At 41.5% G+C, this 15,131-nt stretch overlaps 6 protein-coding genes across 6 annotated transcripts; 4 read left to right on the plus strand and 2 right to left on the minus strand.

The window, feature by feature from the left end:
* Nucleotides 1–1,813: 1,813 nt before the first annotated feature.
* LOC108010933 (uncharacterized) lies at nt 1,814–2,919 on the minus strand. Its single transcript, XM_017075941.4, has one exon. It carries the CDS (start codon nt 2,810–2,812, stop codon nt 1,883–1,885), a length of 930 nt encoding a protein of 309 aa, XP_016931430.4. The 5' UTR covers nt 2,813–2,919; the 3' UTR covers nt 1,814–1,882.
* Nucleotides 2,920–8,476: 5,557 nt separating this feature from the next.
* LOC108010924 (protein phosphatase 1 regulatory subunit 36) lies at nt 8,477–10,252 on the plus strand. The gene has a single exon (XM_036818815.3). It carries the CDS (start codon nt 8,699–8,701, stop codon nt 10,163–10,165), a length of 1,467 nt encoding a protein of 488 aa, XP_036674710.3. The 5' UTR covers nt 8,477–8,698; the 3' UTR covers nt 10,166–10,252.
* A 231-nt stretch (nt 10,253–10,483) lies between these two features.
* On the plus strand, nt 10,484–11,525 carry LOC108010929 (peptide deformylase, mitochondrial). The gene is made up of 2 exons (XM_017075935.4): nt 10,484–10,823; nt 11,030–11,525. Exons 1-2 carry the CDS (start codon nt 10,545–10,547, stop codon nt 11,339–11,341), a joined length of 591 nt encoding a protein of 196 aa, XP_016931424.4. The 5' UTR covers nt 10,484–10,544; the 3' UTR covers nt 11,342–11,525.
* Nucleotides 11,526–11,672: 147 nt separating this feature from the next.
* LOC108018754 (peptide deformylase, mitochondrial) lies at nt 11,673–12,558 on the plus strand. Its single transcript, XM_017086331.4, has 2 exons — nt 11,673–12,114; nt 12,182–12,558. The coding sequence occupies exons 1-2, from the start codon at nt 11,710–11,712 to the stop codon at nt 12,491–12,493; spliced, it is 717 nt and encodes a 238-aa protein (XP_016941820.4). The 5' UTR covers nt 11,673–11,709; the 3' UTR covers nt 12,494–12,558.
* LOC108018755 (uncharacterized) lies at nt 12,520–12,985 on the minus strand. The gene has a single exon (XM_017086332.4). The coding sequence runs from the start codon at nt 12,948–12,950 to the stop codon at nt 12,570–12,572; it is 381 nt and encodes a 126-aa protein (XP_016941821.4). The 5' UTR covers nt 12,951–12,985; the 3' UTR covers nt 12,520–12,569.
* Nucleotides 12,986–13,233: 248 nt separating this feature from the next.
* Nucleotides 13,234–15,127, plus strand: LOC118877970 (protein phosphatase 1 regulatory subunit 36-like). The gene has a single exon (XM_036818848.3). It carries the CDS (start codon nt 13,234–13,236, stop codon nt 14,737–14,739), a length of 1,506 nt encoding a protein of 501 aa, XP_036674743.2. The 3' UTR covers nt 14,740–15,127.
* The last annotated feature ends 4 nt before the right edge of the window (nt 15,128–15,131 follow it).

A 15,131-nucleotide genomic window follows, 5' to 3' on the forward strand; every position in this document is an offset into this window, starting at 1 on the left:
CCAGAAAAAAAACCTATTTGCACAAGCCATTAAAATTCAATCGAGAAGAAACAAATTTATTTATTGCCCATTTTCTGTTTTCCGTTTTTCTTTTTAATTTAATTTTTTGTGAAATCTTTTCTGGTTTTTGTTAAACTGGCCACTGGCAGCACTGACTGACACCGGCTGAATGATTGAGTCCGGCATTTGTGAAACAAATTGCTGGGGATTTCCCCCAAATCCTTCTTTGGCCAACGCATTTCGGCCAGGACATGCTGAACAAATGAACAATTTCGTGAATTAATTTGATGTCTCGGCTGATTCGCTTCTCGTTATTCAGAGAGGCAAAGATACATCTGTCTGCGACCCGACCACAAAAAACTTTGCATAATGGAGCACAGTAAATGGCCTTGAGTTCTCCTGAAAAGAAATGTACGACATTCCGCAGATGTCACATGTGCAGGACAAAGGCTCGAAACAAAGGATACATTGCAGCCGAATGATTAATTTCCACTCATGTAGCATGTGGCTTTGATGATGATAACGACTGCGATGATGTCAAGTTTATCATTGACCAAGGTTTATCGGGCCAAATTGGGCCATCTATCTTGATGACTTTGAATAATAGGGCTATATTAAAGGCAAGGTGTTGGCTTTACAAATTGGTAAACATTAGACGGACTTTATAGAAATATATTTAATTTTTAGAAAACAGAGAGATTGTTTTTATTTAGTCTTTAAGATGAGTCCTTTGTAATACACCTTTTAATATTGTGTCACACTTCGCTGACAAACTGTTTCTGTTAAAAAAGGCATGTACTGTTGATTTAAAGCTTAAACTAACTCTTGCATTTTATATTTTTGACCTTATGTAACCTTCAATAAGAATACTATGCATATTTTGGACTCACAGGGTCCCACATATATATACAATGTACACACACCCACAACTGGCTGAAAAACAATGCCCTTGGATTGCATTTTAATGTGCAACTTGTGGTTGAGTAAATAACCAGCTCTCTTGTCATGGAAAATCCCCCTCTTGGGGCCATTATCCTGCTGGACCTGCTGGTGGCAAACTATTTTTAAAGAGTTAAAAGCTTTTCAACGAAAATAGAATTTATGATATTAGCATAAGTTGAACCCAAACAAAATCTACAATTTTGAGTGGCCCATGGAGGGGATATGGATGGATTCAGATTCATTGAAGTGGACAAACGGAGGCAAATCCAAATATACCTTTGCAGGGGGACAAGGAAACGTTGAAATACCGAAAAATATGGCTGGGCCTGGGAATGATTTGTTTTACTTTCATTTCTGCCGCGGGTCCTATCCGTTTCCGTTTTCGTTTCCCTTTGTCCGACTGTCTGTGTAATCGCCTAGAAGGGCTTAGATAAAACACGAAATGGCCACAAAAAGGAACTTGTCGCTAAGAGCATCTACACCCGTACACATATCTGCAAATATATGCAAACAACCTATGGGATTCGAGTTCGATAACCTGAGTCTAGGCACAAAGTGTGGGCCTAAAGGCTTGCCATTGTCTAACAAATTTGCACGCGTCAGCAAATAAAAACACATGTAAGTAATAAAACATACATATATGAATAAATCATGGCACTATTAAGATATGGTAAGTAAGATGAGAGCAATTTTTAAATAAATATTTGAAAAATAAAGAGCTTAATAATATTTACAAGCTTAAATCAGCAAACTTAAGCCAATGTAGTACGTTTTTAAACTAATGTTAGCTTTATTTTGAGAAAATTTAAATTCGTAATAATAATTGTATAAGAATAACAAAGAAATCAAGTTTAAACTTTAAGTTATAAAATAAAATAATGTTCATATAATACAACATTTTATTAAGTCATCACTAGATTTTAAATTTCACAAATACATTTTAGATTTTCTCAACTAGATGCTGGCTGAATCGCACAATCGTGGAGAGCACATCGATCATATAGACGAAGAGCATGGCCAGGATGGAAGCTTGCAGGACATTATCCTGTCTATCCACATACTCGTACCGCCGCTGGTGGACCACCGTGACGGTGAAGAGGATGAGGGTGGCCGCGTACAGAAGACTGACCATCGACGCATAACGCAATATATAGCGATTACCATTTAGATACACGATGACGTATATCGAAACGGTAATCACTAGACAGCATAATGTGACAATGATCATGAAGACGTGACCGGGCAGCAGTTTAAGCGGCAGATAGATGCCCATCATGTAGAGCAGGATGTTCAGGACCAGGACGATGACCAGGATACCACCCATCCAGGGCAGCGAGACGCGGGGCCACTGTTCGCAGTTGACGAAGATCACCACCATCTCCACGATCACAATGGCCAGCAGGCAGTTGCAGGGACAATGGTTGGCCAAGTAGACGAAGGCCAGGATCAGGACACATCCCACGGCCAGGAGCAGCCACACGAAGCTGGGCACCGTGGGGCTTAACAGCAGGCCAAAGTTCTGTTTCATGACCCTTAAGGTCACCAGCTGGATGACCGCAAAGGTCGTGAGAGCCGCATGGAGCACGTAGACCCAGATGAGGTGATTCTTCTTCAGGCTCATGTTCGAGCGCTGGCTCCTGGAAGCCAATGAGACTGCCTGGCTCAATACCGAAGTTTCGCTTTGTGGCTGAGTTGGTTTCGAAGGCGGAGGAGCCTGTTTCGGAGGAGGAGGAGGCACAGGAGCTGTCTTTGGAGGTGGTGCTGGTGCTGGGGGTGGTGGCTTCGGCGGCGGCGGAGGAAGAGTCGTCCTTTGACCACTCGGTTTGCGCTGACCCGTCGAGGGACGGGGTGGAGGATTTCGATTACTCATCTTCCTCTGCGGTAATGTTACCACCCCCTTTCTAAGAACCCGCTGTGTGTTATAATCATGTATATTAGAAGTGTGTGTTTTTGACTACTAAGTCGGTGTGTATACTGTGAGGGATATGACTTTTGGAAAAAAACGTACTTTGTATTTTAGTTGAACTTCCATAAATCTAATCTACACTTGCTAAGTATAAAATTAATCTTACAGAAGCTTTGAGGTACAGAACAAATATTGTTTTTTTTGTGGAAATGTAATTAAAATTCAGAAGAATTTTAGAAACGCAACAATTTATAATATTGAACATAAATTCCTCGAATTGTTTTAGTGTGCAAACAAAATTTTTCTCTGGAAAAATTCACCAGAAGTAGCAGTGTGGAACAAACATTTGAATTACAGGAAAATTCGAGTTATGCTGCATTTGTTTAGGCCCAATTTTGCTTAATTTTGATATGTACATTTTACTATAACTCCTTTAAATTACCATGGTTTTATACTAATTTATAAACGAGCCTAAAAGTATGCAGTGAAAAGGGGAAAGTCGTGTTTCGAGAACAAATCCGTCGGTCTTTCGCCTATATTGCTGCCTACTTTTAGACACCTTTTAAATGGGATTTTGAAACGCCAGTGGTTTTTCTGTTTATCTGCATAGGTGAAAATGAGGTGCACTCTTCATAATCGCCGAGTGGAAAAACCACTTCGCAGATTTTGCACTGCTGCCCGGAAAAATCCTCCCCCCATGTGACTCATGCATATTAAATGGGAATTAGAATTGCGCTGGCCAGCACTCGAGTGCTAATCAATGACACGTGCTCTGCTGTCAACGGGCTCATTAAGATGGCCCACCTAGCACCTGATGATGTGTTTACATATGTATTTAGCTCAGTTACTTTGTGTGCCCTGTGGACCAACTTTTTGGGCCACTTTGTGGCCGAGGCTTTTACTGAATTTTAATTAAACCTCGCCGCTGAAAAGCCACCACGTGTAGAAACATTTGCAAACACGGCCAAAAGTCGGGAATTAAATAAACATGAGTCGGCCAAAAATCTTCAGGATTCGCCTGGGGCAGACTGCACAAGGTATATATATGTATATAAATCTCCTTTAGAATATGTTATTGTGTCAGAGATTACCTTGCTATGTTCGAATTCTATTTAATCCCCAGCAATCGATTACAATATATATCCAATACCTCCGTTACACAATCGCCAGCTTCAGGAAGTATGGCCATATTTGATATTATTTCCCCCCGGATTACTGTCGTAATAAGCTTTGACGTTGAAAGCCATACAAATGCCTATCATTCAATGGACTGCCACTCACAACAATAATAAGTTTTAAGAGATTTAAATGGACAGTGGCAATAGCCACAAAAACCACAGCACGAACAGAATAACAAATTCGAATGGGAAGTGGTCCTCAAGGAAGTCATGGCAAATATGTACAATTAGAGTGACAATAGGATTTTATTGCCACTCGAATGAGTTTAACTTGGCTGTGAATTGAACAACAGATAACATGTAAAATATCCTTTGGATAGTTCTAATAATATTGCTTGAGTACTTGACTGTAAAATAAATAAAATTTATTTTTTGGTTAATTTAAAAGGAAAGTACATTTAATAGAATTAAGTCTAGAATTTTTTTCCATTTAAATATTTTGCTGAATGCATTTGGTAACAAATTAAAGAGTATTAATTCAAAAGAACCTTTTTCTTCGCCAATAAAGCCTTCAACCGAATTTTGCTCAACATGTAATTAAATTTTAATGACTTCCATTAGATAATTTTGGCTGGTCGAAATGTCGATAATTATTAAACCAATTAAAACGTCTAGCTTGCATTGCCATGGCAAAGACTTGAAATTTTTAAGAGCTGTCAGCAATATTTGACTGAATGATTGAATGCTTTTGGCCATACTTAAAACATCTTAGCATTGAGGAAAAACAACCTTGTTAGCAAATTGATACCTTGAACTTTTTGAGAGCTACTTTTAATTATAACTAAACCCCCACTTTTTTAGCCTGAAAGGTGAAAGTGTTCTACATGCCACAGAATTATCCTACCCTTTATACCACAGGCGTGAACTTATGTCAACTCCCTTGATCAACCTTGAGGGTTAATAATAACCTATCAATTATGCATGTGGAAGTCATTTTTAAGGACATGCGAACTCGGCAGGTGTGCCTTAATAACTACCTACACTTCGGAAAAATTAATCGGGTTAATTAGTAATTACTTATAGGGCTATTTTTGGATCTAGGAAGTATTGAATTTGTATTTATAATTGTTTGAATAGAGTGGTTGTTAGGCGTGTTACCCCAAAAAATTTTAAAATTAAAACTGCTTTCAATGGTTTTTTGTGTGCGAAGGCAAGACATTAAAAATGCCTTTGCGGCACGTACCCATATCAAAATCATGCCGTGACTTTCCGACCGTGCGACATGCAATTGAACAAATAAATCAGCGGGCTAATAAATTTTTAGCAACGCCGGTGGGAGCTGCCCCCAAAATCGAGGTTGAAATCCGGGCCTCGATAAATGCTGCCATAAATGCTGGCAACTGCTGGATTCGGTATCCAGACTGCTGACTGCCGACTGAGCCATTAAGGAAGCCCAGTGAACGGAGCGAAGGACAAAGCCAGATTTCAGGCGACAAGGCAGGGAGTTACACTTGGCTGAGTTACTGTAGCTGTTGCTCTTGCCGCTTTTCCTGCTTTTCCTCTGCTTTTTCTCTGCCTTACCTTGTATGCTATAACGCCTGCCGTACCACACTGCGTATACGTGTTGTACCGCACCATGGGTTTCCCATCCCCCCCAAAAAAACCGAACAATATGATTAAAGGCCATTTTTAGCACCTGTTCTGCCTGTTTATTTTCGTATCGAATCGCGTATTAATTGCATTTTATTTTTTATGCCAACACTCGAGCCTCGCATGCAATTAAATTATTTATGCATGAGGGCGTAAGCTATTTGAATGCTTATTTACATGTAACCGAGCGTGTGTACTTTGAACACATTTAACAGGGAACGAATGTCACTCGCAGAAGCCATCCACTTATTTCAGCTATCCGACTGGGAAATTGTAGCCAATAAAAGTGGGATAAATATTTGCAGGAATTCTTTACAAGTTCCATAAAATAACTATCCAAAAGAATGCAATAGTGCATTTCTCACTACAATGCTGGTGATATAAATAAATGAATATAAATTCAAAGGGGACCAAGTAGTCGTTTCATTACCTTAACCCTTTCTGATTGTTTTTAATTTGATTGGTGAGACGAAAATCAATAATTACTTCTGATAATGTTCGAGTTAATTCGGCCAGTGTCAGAGATGCAAAAGACTTGTATTTAAGCTGCTGAAAACCTGGCAAGTAATTAAAAGGATGTCCATTTTTTATTTTACCCGTAATATCTTAAAGACCTTGGCAACATGTTGAAATATAATGTTATTTTGCTGGAAAGGCATGGTTTTAAGTACTATTAATATTATATGATATCATGTTAATATAAATTTAATTTAAATTGACTCTGCCATAAGGAACTCTTTGATTTTAGCATTCACTTTGGATTTTCCTTTCCCTTCTTCAGGTATTCTTTAATTATGTCCCACATTTTTTTCACTTGATCCCTTCTTTGTCCTTTTCACACAACGTGAAGCAAAAAAGAATTGTCCTTGTGCTTTTCCAAGAAATTTCAAGGCTGCCCTGCATGCAAAACAAATCCCCAACAATGAGAATAAAATACTAGTACTAAAAACTGTGCGACCGCAGGGTACACAGAACTAGAAAAAAAATTAAAACCTTAGATTATGCTTCGAGAAAGGGGTTGGTCCAGCAATGTTTATGCGATTTCAAGCGTTATGTGCCCAGCGGAGTTGTAAAAAGACCGCTTGTTGACTACATGTCAAAGTAAACAATGCCGCCAGGAACTGACATCAGTTTGCCATTCTTTTTCCGGTTCGCCCACCCTTTTATCTCCGCTTTTCAACGAGTTAAGTGCATTTAATTGAAAGAACTACAAATTAGTTTCTGAGCTATTTTGTAGTTGGTCTGAAAATGTCATTTGACTGTGACAGAATAATAGTTTTAAGGGGGCGTATACTTGATTTTATTCTGCTACAAAAAAGAGCTCCTAGTAACTATTAATAAAATACACATTCTCTCCTCCGGGCAGAAAGTTGAGTCAAAGGATTACTCTATAAATATAAATATGGAAACGTAAATTTTTCTGGAAAAAGTATTTAAATTGACAAAACATCAGACAACTTTTCATAATCTTGGTCCAGACTTCTTGGAATCATTTCTAGTAAAAGGTAAAATTGACATCAATGATTATAATTTTACCCATACCTTGTTCAAAAAATATAAATCTCTGCTTATTTGTCTAGTAATATAACAAGTCACTTCAAAGGTCAGCTATTAACTGTTCCCTTGGTAAATAAAACAAATGAATAGGTATAGAAATTATTAGAACAATAGCAATTATATAAATTTGTATTGGGTACCATAACAATAAGAACAATGACGTCGATTGAAAATAAAACAAAAACACCCACATGCTTTTCGAAGTGAATGGTGTGAAAATAATTGTATGGAGGCTCCACAAGAGGCTTCACTGTACCGCCATCGTTTGCATGAGTGACTAAGATTTAGGGCCAGAGGCCTTTTTTTCATTCTGTGTGGGAAAGTAGATTCCCTCGTTCTTTTGTTGATTGTTGGTAGGTTCCCACATAAATTTCCCGCAAGATGCTCATAAATTTTGCCTATTCCTCGTTATGAGTGCCCTAGAAATACAAAGGATGGGGACAGATATGATAACAATATCCTGGCACCATCTTAATTTGCCTCACAGCTAAAATAAGATTAGACTATTAAAACACTCGACGGGGAACTTAATTCTGGTGGGTGGTACATGAGATGCTCTGCTAAAAGTATGTTACCAACTACATATTTAAGGCAAATAAAGTGGGTTGTAAATTCAAATAATTTATTTCCACGAACGGCAGAAGGTAAACCAGAGACCTTAGAGCTGCCATAAAAACAAGAAAGCTTTCGTGATGTTTCTACACAAATGTTGACCATAAAAAAGCTCAGGGGCTCAGGACTCTCTCTTGACTTCGGTGTTCATTCGGCGGTTAGTCCACCAAAACAACTTCAAGCAGCAACAAATATCCGATTTATAATGTATTTTCAGTAGTTTTTTAGTAGTAAATTCAAATAAATAGTTCCAAGAAATAAATTGAAAAGCATTGAAGACTATTTTGTTTTTACCTTTTTTTTTAGAAAATTATTTTTTAAGTTTAGGTAAATACGCCAAATTATCAAGTCATGTTATTTTTTGGGTGTGCACTTTACACTTATCTGAAAACTTTTATCTCGCAACAAGTTGTTAAAAAGTTTCTGCCACTTTTAGCAAAAAACAACTAAAATTGGAGTAATCTGTACACCAACTGCTAAACTGGTTAAGAACTTTTTGTATTTTGTCGATTTAGAAGAAAAGAGTTTGGGTAATGGAGCAAACTTTGAAAAACACATCAGTAGCTAATTTGGAAAACAACATTGGCCATTTTAAAATGAATTGCTTTTAAAATAAATAAACTAAATATGAACTGTGCTAACTACTTTAAGTTATTACTGGGCACTTAGATATCTGTGTCCATAAACCTTAGATATATCAAAATGAACAAAATTTGAAATTCAAAGTTTAATAAGAGATCAAATTTCAGTTCAGTTCAGTACATTTTTCTGTACACCGATACACAACTGTCACATTCCACAACAACTAACAGGAAAATATACAAATATAAAACACATATACTAACTAAAAAACCAAAACAAAAAAGTTACATTAATTTTAATAACATAAAAAAAGAAACAGCAATACGAAGTCATGAAGAGGGTCCACGTGGACAACTACACACCGAAGTATTATAGTGGCAAGTGGTCTTGGAATGCGGAGAAGGACTGCCTAGAATTCGAGCCCCACAACGATCTCGAGGACGCCAGGGAGCGCTATATCACCACCAATGGCTACAAGTTCCTGCGCACCATCGACCAGGAGGAGGAGCTCATCTTCCGGCAGGCCTATGTCCGGGACTCGGGCACCTATGACTTCGACACGTTGGTGATCAACGATATCCGCGATCTGGTCCTCTTCCTGATGCCCAGCGAGTTCCTGACCTACCGGTTCGTGGAGTTCATTCACCGCCCGGCGGTTCATCGGCTCATCCATGCCCTGATCATCTACTTTGAGTACTTCCTGCGGATGGTGGAGTTCGTTTTAATACGACGCGATGAGCTGGCCGATCAGATCCAGAGCGATCAGACCATCGAGATGAAGAAGATCTTCTCCATTTATCTCAGCCAGTACCGCCTCCTGGTGGCCCGCAACTACAGTGTGATCCTGAAGGGTGAGGGCGACATGGCCAACTACTATCACCTTAAGGAGATTGTCAATATCTCGGACACGAGTCGCGACAGGATCTTCCACGAGCAGTTCTTGGCCGTGACAACCCAGATTGTTTGGATCTGCATGCATAGGCGGGCATATAATGTGATTGAAATGGAGATGAACCGGCTGTTTCGATCCGATCACTTCGTGATGACTCGTCCGGAGTATCTGAGCTTTACGCCAGCGGAGCGGAGTCTGTTGTACGGAAGGAACAACAAGATCGTCAACTATCGCACCCAGATATCGCCACTCATCCAGGAACTGGAACACGTGGCGGAGGAGGATATGCCCATCCTGTGGATCGGAGAGCGAAAGTACCGCGGCACCGATGTGCGCATCGCCGAGATGGAACTGGAGTACATTGTGCCCGGGCCACAGCTGCATTTGATCGATGTGGCGCATGGTATCTTGGGCCATCCCAAGGACCTGTACAACACCATCCTGGACCTGGACTGGCCCACTGTTCGCTACTCAAACTTCTCGCTGGGCTACGATCCGTATCACATCGTACGCCAGCCTCACCTGGATATTCCCAGGATCGACGCCTTGAAGGTGCGCAAGATGAGCGAGCACTATGAGCATTTCTACAAGGTATATCGCATCTACGAACCTCACAGCCTGCAGATACTGAACAAGTGGCTCAAGCGGGACAAGCTCGTCCAGTTCTACCGCTCCGGGGGACTGCTGCTCACCAACGTGGTCTCCCGGTGCGAGAAGGAACTGGCCGAAAAGGTCCCGCCCACCAGGGTCGACCAGGTCATCTCCAACTACTTTAAGGTCAAATCCAGGCTACGCAAGGGATCTCCCTACGAGACCGACAACATCAGCATTACGTCCTCGCGAATCGGGGGCTTTAACTCGCCGCGCCAGAAGAAAATCACTTCCCAAGAATACTATTTCGAATGATTCCTTCTGTCTTGAGGTAAATTTCGAGGGTACAACATTCTTCGGACTTCTAGAACATTTGAAATACCTCCAAATTACAATTTTGTGAATAAAATCATTACGGTTCTTTAAATTTTTGTGGTTCTCGACTCTGATTATCATTGAAGGAATTTAAAACTTTGATAATTCAAGTTTTTAAAATAATTAAAAATATATCTTAAAATATTTTGGGTAAAATTGGGAATGGTTCGTGGACTTATTCTTCCCACTGTTTCTAATGCCTGATCAGCTGATCCGAAGATAAGGCTATCGCACAGAAATCTTCCCACCTCGACAATCCTATGCAGCAGTTGCTCGATAGACATTGTTCAGTATAGAGCCCCATCTTCCTTCCAAAATCATGTCCGTTCCTCCATATCGCCATTTCACCCAAATTGGGGATCCTGTACTCCGCCAAAAGGCCGAGGAAGTTTCTCCAGAGGAAATCGACAGTTTGGAGATAGACCTAATTATTGACCGCATGGTAAAGGTGTTACGTCACTACGACTGCGTGGGCGTGGCAGCGCCCCAAATCGGAATTCCGAAGCGTATTATCGTTATGGAGTTCCGAGAGGGCAAGCAAGAGCAATTTAAGCCGGAAATCTACGAGGAGCGAAAAATGTCTACGCTGCCCCTGGCCGTAAGTAAATATTGCAACTTTAAATATATTTATTGATAAGATTTAAATGGTAATATAAATATATTTAATAATAATAATTATAATGTATAAGCGTTGTTTAAGAAATTGTGAAGATGTTAAGGTACATTATTTTAAAGTGCATTTTTTTAAATTACAAAGTGCAACAGCAATCCCGTGATTTCATATCATAAATCATATTCTTGCAGGTCTTCGTTAATCCGGAGCTGGAGATAATCAGCAGCCAACTTAACAAACACCCCGAGGGCTGTATGAGTGTGCGGGGCTATTCCGCTCAGGTAGAGCGGTACGACAAGGTCCGAGTCCGGGGGGTCGGCAAGCTGGGCACTCCGTCGGAAATGGACCTGGAGGGCTGGAGCGCACGGATCGCCCAGCACGAGGTGGATCACCTAAACGGAACCATCTACGTAGATCGCATGGATATCTCGACCTTCAACTGCAACAGTTGGGAGCAAATCAACGCAGCTGAAGGTCGTTCCGCCATTTGGTTCCATAAATAGTAATCCTAGTAGATAAAATATAACTACAATTACTTAATATAATTTTGAAACAACTTATTTGTTATAAAAATAGCATTTTAATGTTTTTATGTGGATTATATGGTGTTGATAAAAGCTATTCGGTGTACAAATATAAATATTATCCCCAGTAAAGTACAATTTCAAACAAAGTGTACAATTCCAATTCAATGTCTATTATTATTATTAATTTTTTAATTTGTAGCATCTTCAAATCAATCAATCAAATTTAAATTGCGCGCCAAATTCAAAAACTATTTCTATCGGTAATCGATAGACTATTTCACATCACTAGCCGGTCAGCTGGCAAAAAGAGGTTAAGCAACCGGGATAGGATTACATTATTCAAAATGCTAATGAAACAACGGATAAAACTATGCCAAACGGTTCTGGAACACCACCGCTACCTGGGAACAAGTCCTCCTGCCAGCCAGTCCTTCAGGAAGTGGTACCAACAACTATGGACCACAGAGCGCACCAACCTGCCTCCTTACAACCACTTCACCCAGATTGGAGACCCCGTCCTGAGGCAACAGGCTGCTCTGGTGCCCAAGGAACACATAGGCAGTCCCGAGATCGAGGCCATCGTGGAGCAGATGGTCAAGGTGCTGAGGAAGTTCGACTGCGTGGGCATTGCGGCGCCCCAGATAGGCGTTTCCCTCAGGATCATAGCCATGGAGTTCAAGGGAGGAATCCGAAAGGAGCTGCCCGAGGCGGTTTACCAATCCAGACAAATGTCGGAATTGCCACTAACTGTGAGATGGGCATCCTAACTACCAGTGTCTATAGCCTCAACCCTTCTAACTACATAATTTTTGACAGGTTTTCATTAATCCCGTGATGACTGTGACCAATTACTCAAAACTGAAACATCCTGAGGGCTGCATGAGTGTGCGAGGATATTCCGCCGAAGTGGAGCGCTTCGAAGGAGTGAAGTTGACAGGCCTAAATCAAGTGGGAACCCAAAACGAACTGGCCCTGAGTGGTTGGAATGCCCGGATAGCTCAACACGAAATGGATCACCTGGAGGGAAAGCTGTACACCGACCACATGGACCGCTCCACCTTTGCGTGCACCTGCTGGGAGGCGGTCAACACGAAATCCGGACGTGTGGAGATACCTTTCTACAAGTAGGTTAAGTCGCTGGGGGATCGTTTCGCTTTGTATGTATGTATATACTGATTGAATGTATGACTATCTATCGTTGGTCTTAGTCCATGGGTTTGATGGGTTCACATGCCCGCAGCTTGTGGTTGGCCGCTCCCAGGGCCGCCTTCGCCTTGAAGTACTCCGGACTGTCCCACAGCTCGCTCTTGTCCATCATGTAGGTGAAAAGCTCGTTGTACTCCCGCTTCAGCAGACGATGCGAAGTGGCCGTCTTCAATTGCTGCACCTCAAGTAGCTGGGAAAGAACCTGCTGTACCTCGTCCTCCTGATCCTCACCATTCTTCGGGCTGCTCTTGGAGAGATTTGCCTTTAAATGGCAGAATTCATCATACTGCTGCCGCAGATCCTTTCCCAGATAATTGAGCACTGCGGTGCGCAGGATGAACTGCCGTATAACCGGATGGGCATTGTTGCGCCGGAACATGCTGGAACACACGCCGGAAAACGTTGCCGGTATCCTCACTCAGTGTGTAATCTGAAAGAAAACCAAAGGCTCACCATGGAAATACTTTTTGGGAGAAGAACCAAGCTAAAATAATATGAGTCGCAGCAGCATCCGAAAGGAGATTCGTATGCGGCTTTCGAAAATGATTACTCATTCACCACAACTCAACCCATAGATGTCACATCCACACCGACTTCTCACAGCTCCTAAATAAATAAATAAATACCTGCATACATTAATACCACTATATTACCCAGACATAATGAAACGCATCCATGTGGATAATTACGCCCCAAAGTACTACAGTGGCAAGTGGTCATGGGATTCGGAAAAGGACTGCCTCCACTTCCAGGCACACAACGATCTGGAGAACGCTCGGGAGCGCTTTATAACCACCAATGGCTTCAAGTTCCTGCGCACCATCGACCAGGAGGAAGAGCTCATCTTCCGGCAGGACTATGTGCGACCGAAGAGCAACACCAGTGACACTGTGGTGATCACAGATATTAGAAATTTGGTGCTCTTCCTGATGCCTCGAGAATTTCTGTCCTACAGATTCGTACAGTTCATGCACGAGCGGGAGGTGCTCGCCCTTATCCACTCCTTGATAATTTACTTTGAGTACTATTTACGCCTGGTGGAGTTTGTGCTTATTCGCCGTGATGAACTTTCCGGTCAGATGGCCCAAGTCCAGAGCGAGCAGACCAGTGACATGAAGCGAACCTTTTCCGTTTATTTAAGCCAGTATCGTATGCTCGTGGCCCGCAACTACTGTCTCATCATCGGTGGCGAGGGCAACATGGCCAAGTTCTACCACATGAAGCCTATTTCCAACATTTCAGCAACGATCCACGATAAGTACTTCCATGAGCAGTTTCTGGCTGTGGCCATTCAAATGGTCTGGATCTGCATGCATCGCAGGGCGTACTTTATCATCGAAATGGAGATGAATCGGCTCTTCCGCTCGGAGCACTTTGTTTCCGCCCGTCCTGAGTACCTCAACTTCACAGAAGCGGAGCGCAGTCTTCTCTATGGGAGAAACAAGAAGAACTGTAACTACCGAGTTCAGGAATCGCCACTGATCCAGGAGCTTAAACTGGTGCCAGTGGAGGATCTGCCCATCCTGTGGATTGGGGAGCGCAAGTACAGAGGCACCGATTTTCGCATTGCCCAGCTTGAGCTGGAGTACATTGTGCCTGGATCACAGCTCCCCCTGATTGACGTATCCCATGGCATCCTCGGCCATCCCAAGGCGCTCTACAACACGCTCCTGAGCCTCGATTGGCCGGCTGTACGGTTCTCAAACTTCTCTGAACAATACGATCCGTACCAGATTATCAGGCGACCTTACCTGAAAATTCCCAAGTTAGATGAACTTCAGATGCGAAAGATGAGCGAGAGCTATGAGCACTTCTACGAGCTTAAAAGAGTTTTTACGCCCTACACCCACAACGAAATCACCAAGTGGGTCAAGCGAGACCTTACCATCAAGTTCTATCGGTCAGGAGGTCTGCTAACGAATGTGGTCTCGCGTTGTGAAAAGGAGTTGGCGAGCACATCTACGGGGCCAAGGGTCGAAATGATCATCTCCAACTACTTCAAGGTTATATCCAAAATACGAAAGGGTGATAAAGACATGGACAAAGAAAATAGCTTTTTAAACGCACGTTCTGGCAGTATGGCATCGCGCTTTAGTGTAGGTAAAATGACAAAAAAAAGTTCAGTGTCGGGGGTGTCACAGAAGTCTCCTTTAAACAAATACGGTTAAAAATAGTATTGATATACGTATAAATTGGTTTAAAAGAGACTTCGATGACACCCCCAATTTCGATGTTTTAAAACTGAAATTTTTTATCCAATTGTACCATTTCCATGCATATGTGCGAATATATTTAAACTAAACAATTATGTGTTAAGCCGGAAGGGACTGGGAAGCTATATTTTAATCTTATGATGGTAAAAATGAATGCTTTAAAAAAGAATATATGGGTTATATAGAGTAGCATAGGAAATGAACTTCACTTTCAGGGAAACTAAAAATGGTCAATTCTCCCCAATACTTCGTGGCGTACACTACAATACAAGAACCCCAAAAAATATAAAAACCAAAACAAGACACAAACCCTAAAAAAAAGGACAAAACAAGACACAAACCCAATA

This window comes from Drosophila suzukii, chromosome 3, assembly GCF_043229965.1.
Source record: "Drosophila suzukii chromosome 3, CBGP_Dsuzu_IsoJpt1.0, whole genome shotgun sequence".
Classification (NCBI taxonomy): domain Eukaryota; kingdom Metazoa; phylum Arthropoda; class Insecta; order Diptera; family Drosophilidae; genus Drosophila; species Drosophila suzukii.